This window comes from Pelobates fuscus, chromosome 5 (assembly GCF_036172605.1).
Source record: "Pelobates fuscus isolate aPelFus1 chromosome 5, aPelFus1.pri, whole genome shotgun sequence".
NCBI classification, from domain to species: domain Eukaryota; kingdom Metazoa; phylum Chordata; class Amphibia; order Anura; family Pelobatidae; genus Pelobates; species Pelobates fuscus.
The window spans coordinates 123,717,415-123,736,887 of record NC_086321.1 but is presented as its reverse complement, the minus strand read 5'-3'; the positions used below and the strand labels follow the sequence as shown (position 1 = coordinate 123,736,887).

General features: G+C 42.4%; 1 protein-coding gene across 1 annotated transcript in view; it reads right to left on the bottom strand.

The window, feature by feature from the left end:
• The window catches only part of HECTD4 (HECT domain E3 ubiquitin protein ligase 4), a 168,744-nt gene that overhangs the window by 86,016 nt on the left and 63,255 nt on the right, over positions 1-19,473 (bottom strand). The window contains exons 12-21 of the mRNA XM_063454220.1: positions 18,273-18,505; positions 17,959-18,104; positions 17,188-17,258; positions 16,521-16,626; positions 16,079-16,199; positions 6,778-6,906; positions 4,154-4,278; positions 3,012-3,165; positions 2,212-2,312; positions 436-640 (exon numbers count right to left, since the gene is read on the bottom strand). Coding sequence (XP_063310290.1) covers positions 436-640; positions 2,212-2,312; positions 3,012-3,165; positions 4,154-4,278; positions 6,778-6,906; positions 16,079-16,199; positions 16,521-16,626; positions 17,188-17,258; positions 17,959-18,104; positions 18,273-18,505 — 1,391 coding nt within the window. The remainder of the gene's footprint in view (positions 1-435; positions 641-2,211; positions 2,313-3,011; positions 3,166-4,153; positions 4,279-6,777; positions 6,907-16,078; positions 16,200-16,520; positions 16,627-17,187; positions 17,259-17,958; positions 18,105-18,272; positions 18,506-19,473) is intronic.

Here is a 19,473-nt window from a genome sequence, read left to right as displayed (position 1 = left end):
TTGTCTTATTAAGAGTTTACTACTTTAATGATGCCCTGGCAAGGAGTTGCAAAAAGCTTTATTGTTACTTTTACTTGATAGCCCTTCTTCTCTACATATTTGTAATTTGGCATAGCAGAAAAGGCCCAGAAGTTTAGAAAAGTAAACTGAAAAAATATTTTGTCCATCCATTTGTCAGCAAATGTATCACAGCTCTTCATAATGCTGTGCTATAATGCAGGAAATGACTGAGGAAGGAGCCTGCTGCTCTGCTGGAGTTTCCTAGTGAACATCAATACGTTTATTTTTTTAAACTAAATGGTAAAAAATGTTCCCAGTGTTGTCATGTTGTCAAGAGTTTATCCAGCAAAAATAAATACCTTTTTTTCCTGGGTTTTTTTTTTTTTTTTTTTTTAGTATAGTTGATAAATAGTAGCTTATTTACTTTTTACTAACCTTATCATAATCATACTGTGAAGAACACCTGCTATCGAATCGGAGGTAAAGGCAACGCGCTCCAGGTATGTGCACTGTCTCTTTGAATTTGTAATTGTCTCTCACTGGATGAGCTGTCTCTACAGTCTTTCCTGCAGCCCAAGGTGCAGGAATCTTCAGGCCTGTCAAGAAACCAGGCTCCTCCTTCTCTTCCAGTATTCTACAACTAGAGCAGGAATAAACACATGTTTAGTGTAGGTATATCTTTGGCTATCACAATATTAGGGATCTACCATATAATATAGCAACTGTGCTATGCTTACCTCTGTCTAAATTAAAGTGGCCGAACTCACCTTTCTCCTATTATTTTCTCTTCTCTTCCTCTCTCAGAATCTCTTCTGCTTTTCTTTATTTCTGATCTAGTTTTCTTTAAAACAGTAGACACCGTAATTTTTCCTACACCTGACATTCTCTGACACAAGGAAGAGCTAAGTCAATTCCATTTCCTATATAAAAATAAAAATAAAAAACACGTTTTCCTACAATACTCACCCTTCTCCTTGACACAGGAAATGGAGCTGACTTGTGGCAGAGAATGTAAGGCATAGGAAAAATACATAAGACAAAGTAGTTCTTACTTTGTCTTATATTTTAAAGAAAACTAGATCAGAAATAAAGAAAAGTAGAACCGATTCTGAGAGAGGAAGAGATGAGGAAACACTAGGAGAAGGGTAAGTTCACATCCGAGCCGCCATGGGGGACGGAACGACGACGACGACGACCACTACACACACACACACACACACACACACACACACACACACACACACACTTTGGGAACCGCTGTGTTATAGAATACAGTTTTTAAAGCAGATTCGGTTGGCAGCATTCCTTGGAAGTCAAATAATCAAATACAAAACCTTGCATTCTGAACGCACAAAATTCGCAATATATATGTAGAGCGAGCAAAAGAAAGCTTGACTGAATATATTGAATATTCATTTAAACCATTTTTTCTACACCTGCAGTGGGATGAAAGCCAAAAAAGAACTTTGAGTTTATGTGTGATTTAAAATGCCTCCTATACTAGCATCTATATTCACTGTTCACAAAGACAGATTTCACAATAAATTGAAACTGATACTTGCAAAAGTGTGAATGAGTAGATCTGCTTCTGGTAAATTATAAAATGTAAGGAACGCATTGTGCTAGCAAAACTGCCAGCTAATGAATACATTAAATATTATATATATATATATATATATATATATATATATATATATATATATATATATACATACCAAAACGTTGTTTCTATGCTGACTCGGCAGCCTGTTAGGAAATGTGTAATGCCACGTACACCCACTGAAACCATGTAATCTGCAGTTTACATGTATATGGTACATGTGTACATGTATATGCGGTCTTACAGGTAGGAGAGGTAATTACACTAGCCTTAAAAGCAATGTGCTTGGATGTTAATCGGATTCAACTAACATCACAGAGTGCCATATAAAATGTAAGGTTTGTTTTGTATCCTGCTGTTTTGGAGATGGGTTCAGAATTTCTGTGAAGGGTTTCATGCAATATGCAAACACAACAAAACTAAACTAGGTCAAATGTAAAAGGAAAAATGTGTAATAAATAATTATAGCCAGGCCTTTAAATGATGTGTTAGATTTATTTTGTAAACAATACAATGTCCTCATGTCTATCTTCAACTGAGGCATCCTATCTACTGAGGAATCAATCCTATTAAAAACAGAAATAAATGAACTACCGTAGAGTATTGATTACCTGTCATCTGGAAAAAGTTTGCTCTTCTGCTCTGGAATTCCACTGGGGGAGATCCCGACATCTGTCAAAACTGCACATTGGGTTTTAAGTAGCAGGGCAGTCTGAAGGAAAAACATATTGGAATATCTCAATATCAATCTAATTTTAATTGCTTTGCAATCGGTCTAGAACATATATCAACTACACATCGAAGTAGAATAATTCTGGAGAAGTGTATGGGCAGATATAGACTGGTGAATCTATTCTATCCTACCTACTAAAGTAAATACCCACATGCCATTACTGGTGATTCATTCTACAAATGTAAAAGTACATCACGGAGTATAACAATTAATTCTGCAAATTTCCTTCAATAGACTCTTTCTAGTGCCTTAACTGAATTTGGGAAGACAGAGTCGGTGTAATAGACAGTTTATTGTGATACAACTGTGGGGGTGCCACTGAAACAGCAAAGTGACCCAATTCAGGGTTTCAAATCATGGGTTTAGAATCAATGTACTAAAGGTTCCAAAATAATTTCTATTCAAGTGATGGCTTCACTTGGTGCACCAGATGTTTCTGGACTACATTTACTATAAGACATCATGAGAAATATAGTTCAGGACTATATGGGATGCCAAGATGAACCAACACAGGTCTAGGCTTTCTAGTTATTTTGTCACCTGGATGACACAGCAATACCATGCTTGGAAATAGGACCTATATTAACGTAGAACAGGTTGAGCAGTTCTGCGGTAGCATGCAGATTTCAATATAAATATATAGGTATGTAATGTATAAAAAGTGCTTATGAATGTTACCTGACTCGTGTACAGCACTAGCTGTACCAGTTGAGGCATTAGAGCATCTGCCATGGTCAAAGTCTGAAGATTAGGATGCATGAGGGACGTGAGAAGAACTGGAAGAAGATGGCCAAGCATGGTTGATTTGGTAATCTGTTCCAGTCCTTTCAATCTACAAAATAAAAAAAATAAAAAAATGTTATAGCTCCTCCTAAAATGAAAGTAAACTACAATAGTTAAGATGTAGTTCAATACACATTTACAGACATTAGTAATAAAGTATTGGCTTGTGATCAAATGTTTTGAGACAAGCAGAGTGGATCTCAACATTTCCAGAATTATGTTCTATAAATTCACCTTTCTTCCAAAACTACAAGTTGTGTAAAATTATAGGATAGTGAAAGGTTAACTGCTAGCATTGCAGCTATTTTGGACTATGATTCTTATATATTTTAATATTTCTGTGTAGTCACATTTTTTAAAAAAATTTTTTATAATCTTTATTTTTTGAGTCTTACATCAATGATAAAAAACTAATGTGTACAATATCAATAAAATCATACATACATCTATAAGTAGCACCCTATAATGTATGCATGTTCCCTATAATGCAGCACCCTATAATAAAGGCATGTTAAGGTGAGTGCAGCCCTCTTGGTTTCATTTATATATTTGGGAGTCTAGCCAACCTCCTTGATTTTGCACCCCTCCCTGTCACAGGTGCCTCATCCCAGGATCCTATTTAGCCTTGAACTGCAGAGAGTCCCAGGAGGACGTAGTTCCCAAGTAAGTGGATTGATATCATAAGGGCAAACATTAGGCTGCTAGAGCAGGACCTGCCAAGAATGGGGTACATTGACGTTGTGGCAGGCTTATGCACTGTATGATCATATAATGTAACTAAACCCCCATTAGTTTCTGCCTAAGTGAGGTGTTTTTTAAATAAAACTATTACAATCTGTGAGATTTTAAATAATTGTTTAGTGAATAAGCGAGTGTGCTGGATTGTGTATTTTGTATGTTTTATATATATATATATATATATATATATATATATATATGTAAATAAAATAAAAAAATTCACAAACATGCTTGTAGCAATTTATTAACTAGATACATTTCCGATTTGATTTGAATTTATTAGAAATCATTTATTTGACCTGATATCTCTGTCTGGAATGTCACTGTTGAGGAGAGCAGTTGTCACACGCTGTAACATTTCCAAGACTTCATCACACCCAGTCAGTATTTGTATTGCGAGGCCTAAAATGCTGGCCTGTAATTCCTACAGGAAATGGATGAAGAGCAGAGAAAAGAAAACTGGATCATTTAATGCATATCTGATAACAGCAACCAACTTTCCGACCAGGATACTCCAAAGAGATGCTGCAAAATGACTGGCCTGAAGCAAAAGTAATTTTGCACCCCACGATTTACTTCAAAATATATAAAACCAATAAATTTTTTAGCGGACAATGCATTTGCCTTGAAGGTCCCACTGACATCAAGTGGTAAACCAAATCATGAAAACCTAGGAATACTGATGTCATATCTTTAGTGCGGGGGAACTCTAGGGAGAAGGATACATATATTAGACATGTAACACAGAACAGAACACTGGACAGTCACGTGTCAGACCGAGACAATGGTGGACATTAGACACTTAAGATTTTTTTTTTTTTTTTTACTATTATTATTATTGTTGTTGTTGCAAACAACTTTTGTGATATTAAGATATAGATAAATAAAATGTAATCTAACAGAATAAGGACAAGAATGACTTGTCAATGAAAGGGTTATACAAGAATTTCTGGCTACAAAGACTGAATCTACTATTATCGCTACTGTTTATTACAGTGATTTTTAAAGATCAAAAAAGGGCATTTTTTATAACCTTGTCTTAAGCACTGGTGATGAAGTGACCATATTGGTGATTTTAACAAAATTAAAAAATGATGAAGAGTTTTTATTTACAGTACATTCTGACCCCTTAATTTTTTTCACATTTCTGATGCTGCAGCTATAGCCTACAATTGTTTAACTTTTTCACATCTACACTATAATGACAAAGCAAAAAAACATGTTTGGCACTAATGCAAATATATTAAACAGAAAAAACTAAAATATCACATTGACATAAGTATTCAGAACCTTAACTCAGAAGCACATTTGGCAGCAATTAGAATCTCAAGTCTTTTTGGGTATACTGTGACAAGCTCTGCACACATGCATTTGGGTAGTTTCTGCCAGTCATCTCAGCAGATCTTCTCAAGGTCTGTCAGGTTGGATGGGGACAGTTGATGGACAGCCATTTCAGGTCTCTCCTGAGATGTTCCGTTGGGCGCTGAACCAGGTAACCACCAAAGCATGATACTACCACCACGCTTTATCACTGGTATTGTATTGTGCAGGTGATGAGTGATGCCTGGTTTTGTCTAGATATGATGCATTGAACAGAGGTCAAACAGGTTAACCATCATTTCATCAGACCAGAGAATCTTGCTTCTCACAGTCAGAGTCCTTTAGGTTTTTTTTTTTTTTTTGCAAATTCCAAGCAGGCTTTTATGTATCTTGCAGTGAGGAGAGGCCTCTGTCTGGCCAGTCAGCCATTTGTGCAGTGATAGTTGTCTTTCTGCAAGTTTCTCCTATCTTCACATATGATCTCTGGAGCTTAGCCATAGTGACTCGAGGTTCTTGGTCACTTGTTTTACAGAGGCCTTATGCTCCTGGTTGCTCAGTTTTGCTGGGCAGTCAGCAGTTGAAAGAGTCCTGGTTTTAAAAACTTCTTCATTGAAGAATTACAGTGGCAACTGGGCTGTCTTCAATGCAGTCAAACGTTTTTGGTAGCCTTATATTCTTTTTAATACATTTGCATAGTTTTTAAAAAAACATGTATGAGTATAGATTGATGTGAAAAATACATAATACAAAAAATTGTAGTATAAGGTTGTAAACCCTCTAACATTGGGAGGTCTGAGATCCAGCCATGGTGGGTAAGCCTGAGAGAGTCACCAGTAACCACAAGGGGCAGGCCTGCCCAAGAATGGGGCAGCTTTACCCCCAAAAGGTACTGTCTTGGGCAGGCCTGCCCCTAGCCTTACAGAAAGCAGAAATCAGAACTGTTGGGGGCCTGAAGCTGCAACATAAAAAAATGTGAAAAAAACTTGTGGACTGAATACTTTCTGAATGCACTGTATGTACTCAGACTTCGAGTTAGAGAGACTCTGACAGGAAAATTTTATTATATTTTCATACCAACAATAGTCGGTTACGATACCCCATGCTGAGCGTAGCTTATATTTTCGTCAATTTGTAAAACCTGCTATAGATACAAACTGTCCCCTGTATCAGTGATATCCATTAAAGTTGTGTGGCCATGTTTGACATTGCTTACACGCACAGTGGGCACCTTGGGAAATCTTTGTACATTGCCTGATTCGCAAGAACTGTAAACCAGGCCATGAAAAGAGATCAGTTGTAGTATTTCAGCTATCAGCTTATTCAGCAGACGCTCTTAATTTATGTGATGAGTGTAACTGTGGCAGGGAGCTAAATTACAAGATCCCATAAAACCCTGTTAAACTTTGTAACTTATATAACCCATAAATTAAATGTGTATTTTATCAATATAAATCAGAATTTGCTTGTTTTAAACCTAAAAGGACTAATAATTTTCAGGAAACATCACGTGAAATCAACATAATGTTCTGGCTTGGAAAGACAGTATGGATTCAATTACAGACAAACAAAAAACAGCATTATTAGTATAAAATCTGGTGTTTACCTGTACCTTCAATGTCTCCCCCTGCAGGGAGTCGTCACTGTCATCATTGTCATCAGGTTTGATTAAGACAGTGTTACTAAGGAGGTGATTCTGTACTGCCATCAAATAACGCAGGCATGGAGAGGCAACCTTAAATAAACAGACACACAGCCAAACTGAATTATTATTCTTTTATACTCTGATTGAACAACTTAATGAACCTTTGTGTGCTTGACGTTTGGCAATTAGTGGGTATAATGTAATTTTTCAATAATTTCAATAATGCGTGCGTCATGCAAAATAAAAAGCTATTTGGTTAAACTCAAGTAAAGCTTGTATTAGTCATCCTTATGAATGTGTGTTCATGAAGAATAAGCATAATGTTCTGATTACATTACCAAGCACAGCTTGATGGCAAACTATTATTGGGACAAACATGGTTACGATAAGGTCAAATGAAACAGGTATAAATCAATATGCACATGTAAACAAGAGAACACAAATAAAATGCAACATAAAGTGGAAAATCTGTCACTTTTCAATTTCTCTTTAACTACCACCTCCAAGGATTTCAAGTTTGTCGTAGATAGTCGACCATATCTTTTTGGTGATTAAAGGAAGACGATTCTTCTTAGCATACAATTCTCAGAGAAGGAGCAATTTGCCCATCTTCTTTTATAAAAAATATTCAATATGGCAAACATTGTCCAGTAATTGCAATTTATACTATGTATTAATTTTTCCTCTTGTCTGTGGCAAACAAACACATTCCTAGCTACCAAACTGTCCTATAATGATGCTTGCTAGATGTAGCCTATAGTGTTAATACGTATAACTATATCAGTCTGTGATGAACACTTTTTTCTATTTTTAATTTTTGTTTTAACCCCTTAACCCCTTAAGGACACATGACATGTGTGACATGTCATGATTCCCTTTTATTCCAGAAGTTTGGTCCTTAAGGGGTTAAGGACCAATACAATTGCTCAACTTCAGAACCAAAACAAAATGTGTGCTATTTGGACTATGTGCGTCTACAACAATAAACATTCTCTTTCAAGTACACCCACATTTATTATATATACTTTTCCAAATAATGAATTGTGCTCTAATGTAATCATAACACTAATTCAAAGGTTTACTCCATTGATTTTAAGTGGTCATGGTGCCTGCATGCTGGGCCGCCATCTGGGGGTGACGACCATGATGGTTGTCACAGGCCCGGCGGTCCTGGGGGGCCTGGACTGCTCTGGCAGTCTCGGGCTTCACATTCCCTCTCTGCACACATAGATAGCGAATATCGCTATCTATGTGTGCAGCCGCGTGCCCCTGGCTCCCTGTTACTGCAGAGGGGGCCCAGTACACTGCATCTTCACATTCAGTTAATTTCCTCCAATTACTCTCGCAAGACCCGCGGCCTTCTGAGCGTTGCCACTGGTTACCATGGCAACGCTCCGCTCGGCACGCAGGCCGCGGGTCTCGAGAGAGTAATTGGAGGAAATTAACTGAATGTGAAGATGCAGTGTGCTGGGCCCCCTCTGCGGTAACAAGGAGCCGGGGGCCCCGCCATGCCACCGGACCACCAGGGAATGGAATCTCCCCCCTCCCTGGACACAGGTAAGAAGCAGGGAGGGGGGAATAACATTTAATTAAAATTCATGTGAAAGGGGGCGTGGCCTGACCAACGATTGAGCTGGACGCACTAGGCTAAAGCTCCGTCCCGAAATCGCCGCCTACAGCAAAAAATAGCGCTCTTACCACAGTCGAACCGAGCCAAAACCCCTGCAGGATGGATAAACGCAACCCCAAGAAGCAGCCTAGGAAGGGACATTGGTAGCGGACTTATTTGCCGCCGCAAAACCGACCGCGCATCAGGCCCTAGATGGCGCCGGAGAAGGCCCAGCACCCGCAAGCCCGCCACAGCGCAGTGCCTCTCCATCAGAACATCAGGTGGGGGACACCCCACAGATCCTGGCGCAATTGGCAGAGTTCAGACACCACCTGGCAGGAGAAATACAGAAATCCACCGCGGTCCTGCAGAATGAGATCCAGGCACTGGGAGTCAGAACCGCAAGACTGGAACACAAACAGGAGGCCACAGTGGATGCCCACAACTCGGCAGTCCTCCAGATAAACTGCCTCACAGCTCGAATGAGAACAGCTGAGCTGGCTATAGAGGATATGGTCAACCGGTCCCGACGGAATAATCTACGCCTCCGCGGGCTCCCGGAGACCGCTGGGGAAGGCCCACTGTTGGACTTACTCTACACCATCCTCAAACCTCTCCTCCCCGATTTGCCAGAACATCTTTGGCACATTGAACGTGCCCACAGAGTGCTCAGAGCCAGACGGGCAGACCAGAACAGCCCAAGGGATGTCATAATGCGCTTCTTCTATTTCCAGGCAAAAGAAGCCCTCCTAAAGAAGAGCAGAGAAACACCCATCCGGCATGGAGAGGCTGACCTCTTCTTATACCAAGACCTCGCACCCTCCACTCTTCAAAGACGGAGAGAATGGAAACCCATCACAGACGCATTAAGAGAAGCAGGCATCCGTTACGCATGGGGCTTCCCCTTTAAGCTCATGGCATTCCGGGGTAACCGCACTCGTGCTGCAGCCAGGAGACTGTCCAACCCAGCTGTTCCAGGCCCTGGATGGCCCGCTACCACTGAGCCTCTCCACGGTCCCACTGGAGCAGGAAGACCTAGGCCTACTGACCCGAGATTGGCAAATTGTGGATCGCCACAGTCAGTGAAGTCGGAGTGGCGCGACGACCTAGTCCCCCTTCCCCTCCCTCGGTGCCGCCTCCCGCTTTTATCAAGTTGATAGCACGCCCGATGGGCTCTAATGGCTGGGCTGGGGGGGGAGGGGTGGCGGGAGGTGATGTCTGGGGGGGAGGGGTCTGTGGGATGTCTGGGACCTTGTGGCCAGCTACGCGGGGTGGAGGGGTCTCAAGACATGATACCCACAGCTCACAGTCGCCACTTTTCCCCCGTCTGGGGACGGGACATTAGCGATGCCGGACAGACACGACCATGACACTTAATGTCACCTCCCTAAATGTTAAGGGACTAAACTCCCCCAAAAAGAGACGCCTAATGCTCCGTGACTTGAAGCGCATGCATCCCGACATTGCCTTTATTCAGGAATCCCATCTGCCCAAACACGGCACAGTCACTCTTAGGTACCGTACATTCAATACAGTATATGAGGCTAGGGCCGTAAACAAACGCAATGGGGTAGCAATCCTGCTTCGAGGGAGACAGCAACGGCAGATACATTATCCTCTCAAGCACACTAAACACGCAAGCCTACACCTTATAAATGTATATGCTCCTAATTCCCCAGAGGGGGATTTCTGGACAGTATTGGAGGAGAAGGTTCAGTCCCTCTCGCATGGCATACAGGTCCTAGGCGGCGATTTTAATGCGGCTCCGTGCCCAGCTGCGGACAGAAGTGCGAAGGCAGGGCAGCCGCGCTCACAGGGCAGGGGCGCTTCGGACAAAGCATTCCATAAATGTATCAGGGCAACGGGACTCAGACATCTGGAGGGAGCAGCACCCCAGAGACACTGACTACACCTTCTTTTCGGCCCCCCACCACACATACTTCCGAATAGATCTGTTCCTGGTAATTAGCGCTACCGTACCCAAGGTCGCACGCACCAGCATTGGATCTATCACCTGGTCGGACCATGCGGACATACACTTAAGCATTCAGCACATAGGTACAGCCCCCCCATGGACGTGGAGGCTCAACACCTCCCTACTAAACGACCCCATGGCAGTGACCTCCATCAAGGAGAAGCTGTCCTTCTATTTTACCACCAATGACTCCCCCGACCTAGCCAAGGGAACACTCTGGGCTGCGCATAAAGCGGTGATCAGAGGCGCGTTTATCCAACTCGCCACCCATAAGAAAAAAGCCAAAACACAACGCCTGTGCAAACTCATGGAAGCCTTACGAACTAGGGAACAGCGCCACAAGACTTCCCCCACGGAGACCACACTCGCCCAACTTGACACGACTAGGCGGGCCGTAAGGGAGCTTCTTCTAGACGACGCAGCCCGCAGCCTCCTCTGGTCCAAACTGACCTTCTACGAGAAGGCGAACAAGATGGACACTCTCTTAGCCCGCACCCTAAGACTGAGACAAGCACGACACCACATCACCGCACTGAAACATCCAGACGGAACCATAAAGACAGCCCCAACCGACATAGCCTCGATCTTTACCGAGTTCTATAAGTCCCTATACAACCACTCCCCGACCACTGCATCGCAACGGGCGAGCGAGTGAAATGACAGCCGCCTTCCTAAGACAGCTAGACCTACCCAGACTGTCCCCGGAGGAGACAGCCGTTCTCGACTCTGAGATCACGACGGACGAAGTAGATCGAGCCATCTCAAAACTCCACGGTAATAAAGCCCCAGGCCCAGACGGACTAAGCGGCAGCTACTATAAAACCTTTAGAGAAACATTGACCCCCCACCTGACGAACTTATTCAATGACTTCCGGACGGGGGGCCTTCCTGACGGGGATCTCACTCGAGCCGACATAGTACTGATCCAGAAACCGGGTAAGGACCCGCAACTACCAGGGAACTACAGACCAATATCGCTTATTAATCACGATGCGAAACTGCTAGCCAAAATACTGGCAGAAAGACTTAACCCCTTACTTAGCAAACTAGTAGATACCGACCAGGTGGGTTTTATCCCAGGGAGACAATTATTCGAAAACACGCGCAAGAACTGCGACATCATCTGGCGACAACACAAAAATAAGACCCCTACCCTCATAGTTTCACTAAATGCTGAAAAAGCTTTCGACAGGGTGAAATGGCCGTATATGTTTACTCTCCTTGACCACCTGGGACTCCCAGATACATTTATTGCGACAATACGAGCTCTATACCATGGGGTCTCGGCACAGGTACGCATCCCTGGGACCCACTCGCGCCCCTTCCCACTGTCCAACGGTACGAGACAGGGATGCCCGCTGTCCCCCTCCTATTTGCTCTGGTACTGGAACCACTCCTACAGGCACTACGCAAACATCCTGATATCCAGGGAGTAACAGTTCGAGGACGGGAGTTCCTGGTCTCGGCATATGCCGACGACGTCCTCCTCTCCCTTACATCTCCGATCACCTCAATGAGGACAGTACAGGAGACCCTAGCATTATTTAGCCCACTCTCGGGATACAAACCCAACATGGCCAAGTCCAGCGCCTTACCAATAGAGCTAACGCCAGACGTGATAACTCACATACACAGAGCAACTCAATCAATTACCTACTTGGGAGTACAATTGACTGCTGTCCCATCCAAGATGCACGAATACAACTACCCTCCCCTGATAGCCACCCTTATTAGAGACATGAAGAATTCGGTCGACAAGCCCAACTCATGGACGGGCCGGATTCACTCCATTAAAATGAATATTCTCCCTAGGATCCTCTTCCTATTTCAGGCCCTCCCCCTCCCGCTCGCAAAAACAGACCTGGCCCACCTCCAAAGAGCCATTGGCAATTTCATATGGCAAAATAAAAGACACCGGGTGTCGAGACACACGCTATACCGCCCAAAACGAACGGGAGGTTTAGGCCTTCCCAATTTACATAATTACTACTTAGCAGCCCAGCTGGCCCAGATTGCGATGTGGCACTCCCCAATAGACACGAGAAAATGGGTAGAACTGGAAACTCTCCTTATGGGCGCTGACCTCCCACAATACTTTATCTGGGTACCAAAAGATTTCAGACCCATACTGCGGACAGCCTGCCCTGTCATTACCAACTCCCTTCACATTTGGGATCAAGCAACTCAGAAATACCGACTGTCATCCTCCCCTTTCCCCACCTTAGAAACAGGGCCTTCCCACCTGACTTAGTGGCACAAGCCTTCAGAAACATCGAACATACGGGCCTACAGAGAGCCTGCCAACTATATGTGGAAGGATATATCATCCCATTTGACACCATAAAGCAGGGACACCACTTAACCCCGGCCGACTTTTTCAGGTACCTCCAGACCGCAGACTACGCCAGGCAACCGCACACAAAAAAGGCCGCACTCACAACCCTCACCTTCTTTGAAAACATATGCCTCAGAGAGCAATTTCCCAAAAGCCTTATCACACTGCTATATGCGCACATATGCTCAGAAACCAAAGAATGGGGCAACCTTACATACACTGACCAATGGGAAAGGGACCTAGGTGAGGTATTAGAGGGGGTGGATTGGCAGGATATCTGGGAGACGGCGGCCACCTCATCCATTTGTGTTTCTTTGCAGGAACAGTCCTGTAAGACCCTCTTTAGATGGTACACCACCCCAATACAACTCCATCGCATGTGAAAGACACCTAATGATCTGTGTTGGAGGAACTGTGGTCTTCGGGGCACATACATCCACATGTGGTGGGAATGCCCCATCGTCCACAGGTACTGGGAAGACGTTAGGGACATAATGGGACAGGTATTCCAGAGGGCACCCGCCCTTGACCCGTGGACATACCTGCTAAGCAGACCAATAGACGTCCTAAAATTATTCAACAAAATCACATTGGCAGCCAGGCGGGCCCTGGCACAAAGCTGGTTAAAAATGCCCCCCCCCCCCGGGGCAGTGATCCTAGGAAAAATAAAAGATAGCTATCTCATGGACGACCTCACACCCAAAAGGCTTTCGAGAAAACGTGGGGACGATGGAAAGAATGCCCCTTGGCAGAGTGACTGACCTAGCGCTTTGTAAAGGGTGGGGCTGCTGCCCAGGGGGTCCGGGTAATGCCCGGGCCCGTAGACCCCACAGATGGGAAACGCTGGTTGGCTCCTTGCCCCCCTTTCTGCCTCTCCCACCGCACTCTCGGGCCCCCCTGCCTGCCCGGGCGCCTGGTCCATCCCTCTTCTCTGCTACTCCTCCTCTCTCTACTTTACCTCTCACTCATCTTCTTACTATGGTCCTCGCCCTAGACAAGGGCCTACTCGGTACTTTTTACATATAAATCACACGCAGGCATCGATAGCTTACTGAAGCTTATGATTAGCTCAAACACCCACGTAATCACATGCCAGACAGGTAGGCGCCAGGGAATGGAAGGGTGTATAGTCATGCCGAAGCGAAGCTCAGCTGAATCGGGTACAAAAAGCAGGAGTCAACCACGGGTTCCACATTACAGATGACACCTTGCAGTCGGAGCAAGTAAGCAGGGCCACCACCTGTATATAACATAGCTTGCGACTCCACCGCATCACTGAAAGATAATTTATAACCCAACTAAACTCTAAGACCCTTCAATAGCTATACGATAGGCACCACCAGATGCCCACAGAAACCCACCTTCCCACCCTGGCCACCTGTAACCGAGTCACTACGCAATATAAATAAAAAATTGACAGCACATACGTGATGTCCGCACCCCTAACGAAGAGTCTTGTGCACTAGGTACTTATTGTATTCCCCAATGTCTACCAAGCTTATCAACTGTATGCCTATACTGTAATATGATATGTTACGCTTGACCACTGTTTATGCTTAAAGCGGAACATCCTGCCTTGTCCTATATTACTTTGTCAAATAAAATAAGAATTTAAAAAAAAAAAATCATGTGAAAATGCCCCTTCCCCGCCCCTCCCCCCCAGTTTGCACATTTACACACACACACACACACACACACACACACACTGCATACACCAATACAACACACACACACACTGCATTCACTACACTGACACACACACTGCATTCACTACACTGACACACACACTGCATTCACTACACTGACACACACTCTGCATTCACTACACTGACACACACTCTGCATTCACTACACTGACACACACTCTGCATTCACTACACTGACACACACTCTGCATTCACTACACTGACACACACTCTGCATTCACTACACTGACACACACTCTGCATTCACTACACTGACACACACTCTGCATTCACTACACTGACACACACTCTGCATTCACTACACTGACACACACTCTGCATTCACTACACTGACACACACACTGCATTCACTACACTGACACACACTCTGCATTCACTACACTGACACACACTCTGCATTCACTACACTGACACACACTCTGCATTCACTACACTGACACACACTCTGCATTCACTACACTGACACACACTCTGCATTCACTACACTGACACACACTCTGCATTCACTATACACACAGCATCCACTATACAAACCATCCTGTATTCACAGTACATACACTATATCCACCACACATTGAAACACTCTGGATTCACTATACAGAGACACTGCGTCTAATACACACACTACATCCATTACAGACACTGCATCCACTAAACACATTGCATCTAGTACACACAAACACTACATCCACTACACAAACACACACTACATCACTGTTCACACACTACATCCACTACACAAGCACACACTCTGCAGTTACTCCACAAACAGTACCTAATACACACAAATACTACATCCATTACACACATTCTAATTCACTTCCACTATACACACACCACATTCAGTCCTGCATCATTGTCAGCGGACTAGGTAGAGTGTGGGCGGGCCCGGGGGGGGTGGAGCCCAGACCTTGTGCTTTGTCAAAATTTCTGATAGCGGCCCTGCCTGCATATGCAGAATTTTGCTATGAAGTGCTGCCTGCACATGCAAAGTTTAACCCCTCTGCCTCCGGAGGTGTAAAGCCAATGCTGGTAATGTCACTGAGGTGCATTAGCCAACCTAGAAAAGAGTTCTGGGTGGCTAATGTCAATTCTGTGCATATTGGATGTCTTCACGCACAGCATACCGTCGACAGGTGTCCTACAGCCCCGTCCTCTTTCTACATCCTTCCCCCCAGCAGCGGCAAGGTGAAGGGACAGCCACATGAGAGCCAGCAGGGAAATATTTGCCTTAGCAGAAAGATATACAGAGATACCTGATCTGAAACTTTTCAGACACCATGTGTCTTCTGGAACCATCGTGGCTGAACGAGATGTGTTCAATGATCACTTTGAGTAGCTAATTGTTTACTAAAAATCACCCCAGGTGACAGAAGGGGGCTACAGGTATTTATAACTGGATATCTCTGGTACATGCAAGGATCTCACTGGGCTCGCACAAAAATTGCAGGATGCCCAAATCCATGCTAAGAATGTTTAAAACCTGCTATTTCTAGGATGGCATGGAATATCCGAATGACACTAAGCGATTAAATAATACCTGTAATTTACTTTAATATGAATAAGGTATAAAAATAAATAACCAAACCTACAAAGCTAGAAAAGCATTACAAATATAGCAATTGCAAGCATCTTACAGGCACTGTTGATAAGAGTCTTTGGAAATCTTCTTTAGACACTGTTTGGCACTTGGTGATCAAAACACATGACTCACGAACAACAATCTTCAAAATATAGTGCAATAGCTCATCATTTAGCCTATAAAACAGAATAGTCACATGTGAAATCAGGAATAAAAGATTTACACTGAAACTGCACAACTCAAATATATAGTTATGGTTTGTGCTGTTGAATATATGCTAGCAATTTATAATAAACAATAAACAAATCCATGTTAATGTTAATCTCGTTTCTGAAATGTAAAAGTATTGGCAAATAAACATTGTGTCATTTAATTTTCACAGATGTAGTTTCATTACTGCAGGTTCAGAAATAAAAAAAAGAATGATACATGTATCAATAAATGTTGGCAACGTAGTACTGATATTTTACAGAAAGGAGAATGATACTTAATTTTACCTGTAATGTTCATCCTCGTCACTTCCAAATCTGTTGTTTTGAAGCTGTTCAGTCAGGTTTGTCAAAATTACATCTCTGAGCTGGGAAAGTCCACAATTTCTGTCACCTGTTACAAAAATGGTCAGCATCTTACTATTTTATCTTTAAAAGTATATATTCACATTATTTTTTTTCCTTAACACTAAAAGCATGAGTGCAGAACAATTAATGCTGGGCATAGCATTGTGACAGCACAGAGTGCCAGGGAAAAAAATATATTGTCCCTCTTATATATAGTTTGTGATCCTACAGAAACTTGCATATATCTAAGGCCCAAGATAGGAATCAATTTCTTGGTGCTTGCTAAACAGCCTGCATGCAGAAGGCCAACAAAATAATAAATAATGGCGTTCTGCACAAGAAGAAGCACAAATATCTGGAATCATAAGGGTGAGCTCATAAGGAATGAGCAAATACTACTTTTTAATCATCATACAGGTCATCAAAAGGAGAGCAAGTGGCTTTTATCCTTGACCTCAGGACCAATTGCAACTGTTGGTCCTATACTACTATGTGCAATAAAGGTCTTCTCAACACAGAAAAGCTTTTAAAATGTGTTCTCTTAAGTTTGTTATAGAAAAGCCCAGCATACAAAATACAACATAAAAGTCATTGAAAGGATGCTTACCTTCTGTTAATACAAGCTTGAGCAAGTTATTGATGCCTTGCTCTCCTGGGTTCAAAATGTTTAAACCATAGCTGGAATAAAAATATAAAATCATTGTAAGCAGATCAGGTCTTCAAACTATGCCAACCGTTGATATCTTAAAAGAATGTAGCATGAAAAATATAGTTTCTGTAACTTTGTTAAAATACCTGTAACTGACTAAATAAAATCAAACCTATTCCTGATTACTTCAGTTTCAATTCTCCCATAACTTTCAATACTCTATAGGCCTTTTTATTATTCTGCTCTCAATTTTCTCCTCTGTTAATGGTTGTAGTGAGTGTTTTATATACAGGCTCTTATTTATATTGCGTTATTTTACTATGTTTAAAGTGATCGAAGAAATCAGAAAAAAAAAACACAATTATACATATTCTTCTCGTAATAAATATTACCATTAGTAAATGCCAAGTCATACATTTAAAAAAGATATTCTAAAAGCAGTAATCATTAAAAGAACACATTGAATGAACAAAATGAAAAGTCTATTCTAAACACAGCGTATTTTAGTGTTATTTTCCGTTCTGCAAGGAGTCTTGGCTACTGACCACCATTTTATACATTTTTTTATTAAATTCCAAATAATAAGTAAATACATATTTTCAAGAAGCTGGCCAATAACAGATAACAAGTAAAATAAACAATAATAAACATATAGATAAAAAAAAAAAAAAAAAGATATGATGGTGAATTTGGCACCTACATAGACACTGCACTCTAAATGTAACTTGCCTAATAGCGAGACAGACTTCTTTTTGAATTTCAGGACATATTTGGTCCTTAGGTGCCATTAGAAGCTGCCATAGTAACACCCCAGCTCTCCGAATGGTCTCTCGATTTCTTTCTGTTTGAGGATTCAGAAAGAATTTGAATACCACCTGTAAAACAAATAGGTCTGTAGCATTACTGATGACCAGAAAGATTTTCTGCTTAATTCCAGTGTCCTACAGAAGCCATCACCTGGACTATAACTGGGGTGCAGGGTCACATTTTAACACATTGGTCTATCCATAAATTATTTTGAAAGTTTTGTAATCTTACAGTACCTGAAATACCACTAGAATACAGCGGATAATGCATTTATCCCCAATGACCATTGCCTTCTCCATAATGTCACATATGCTGCTCAGATGATGAGATTCAATTGGATGTTGTTTGCCTAAAAAGCTTGTGATTGGCAAGCTATTGCTGGTGGACAGGAGATTCAGCTGGTGAATGCACATGGCACCAACATGGTGAAGGAGTTGATTAATAACTTCACTTGTTGTCACAGCTTCACCTGCAGAAAACAAAAAGGCCATGCAGCATTTAGGATAAATATAACTAGAGGAATTATACACTGTTTGAACTTTGCTACAAAATAATAAAAAAAAATTTGGTGGCATTTAAAAATACCCACAATTACAAAAAAGATTTGATCTTATATAAAAATATCTCCCTGCATGGCCCTTTAAATAAAAATGATTCACTGGTGGTCTGTGATCTAATTGCAGTCTCTCGCAGTTCCAGCGCTCTGTGAGGGAGGCAGAGCACAGGTGCCAGGAGTCCCAGTGTTGGACTGAAAGGAGTAACTAATATAATCTGCTCCACCACAGATCTATGATTCCACCAGGAGCCCGATGGACCACCAGGGAATGCATTACTGCCCCCCTCCTTCCCAGGAGATAAGCAGGATTGGGGGTGGGGGGTACAAAATGCCAGAGACACAGACACACTTGGTCAGAATCGCACACACACGCTCAGTGACATACATAGGCACACAATTCAAGTTACACTCAGCATTCCCCACAACTCTCAGCCTCCTCCACACACAACATTGTCAAAACACACACCGCTCACAGAAACAGAGCCCAAGGATCTAGAAGGGGGTCTTTATATGGTGCACACATATATGTCACCCTACCTAGGTCCCTGGGCAACCTTAATCTGCTTCTGCATGCTGGCCGCAGAGACAGCACTACAGTGCACAGTAATGAAAAAAGGTTTGGCCAAAAATGCTATTTACCGCTAAATCTCAATACATTCAAATTATCTGATAAATATGGTCATGGACAGTCAGCAAATCAAACGGGTTTAAAAGCTGCTGTATATCTTCAAAACAATGTGAACCTTTGGTAGATTGTACAAGAGACAAATGGATCTACAAAGTTAAGACAGGGCTGCACTATCAGTGTAATGGATTTAAGAAAAGAGTGAGGTGAGTAACTAACAGCCACATTTGGAGTTAGAGATTTTGTCACAGTTAGA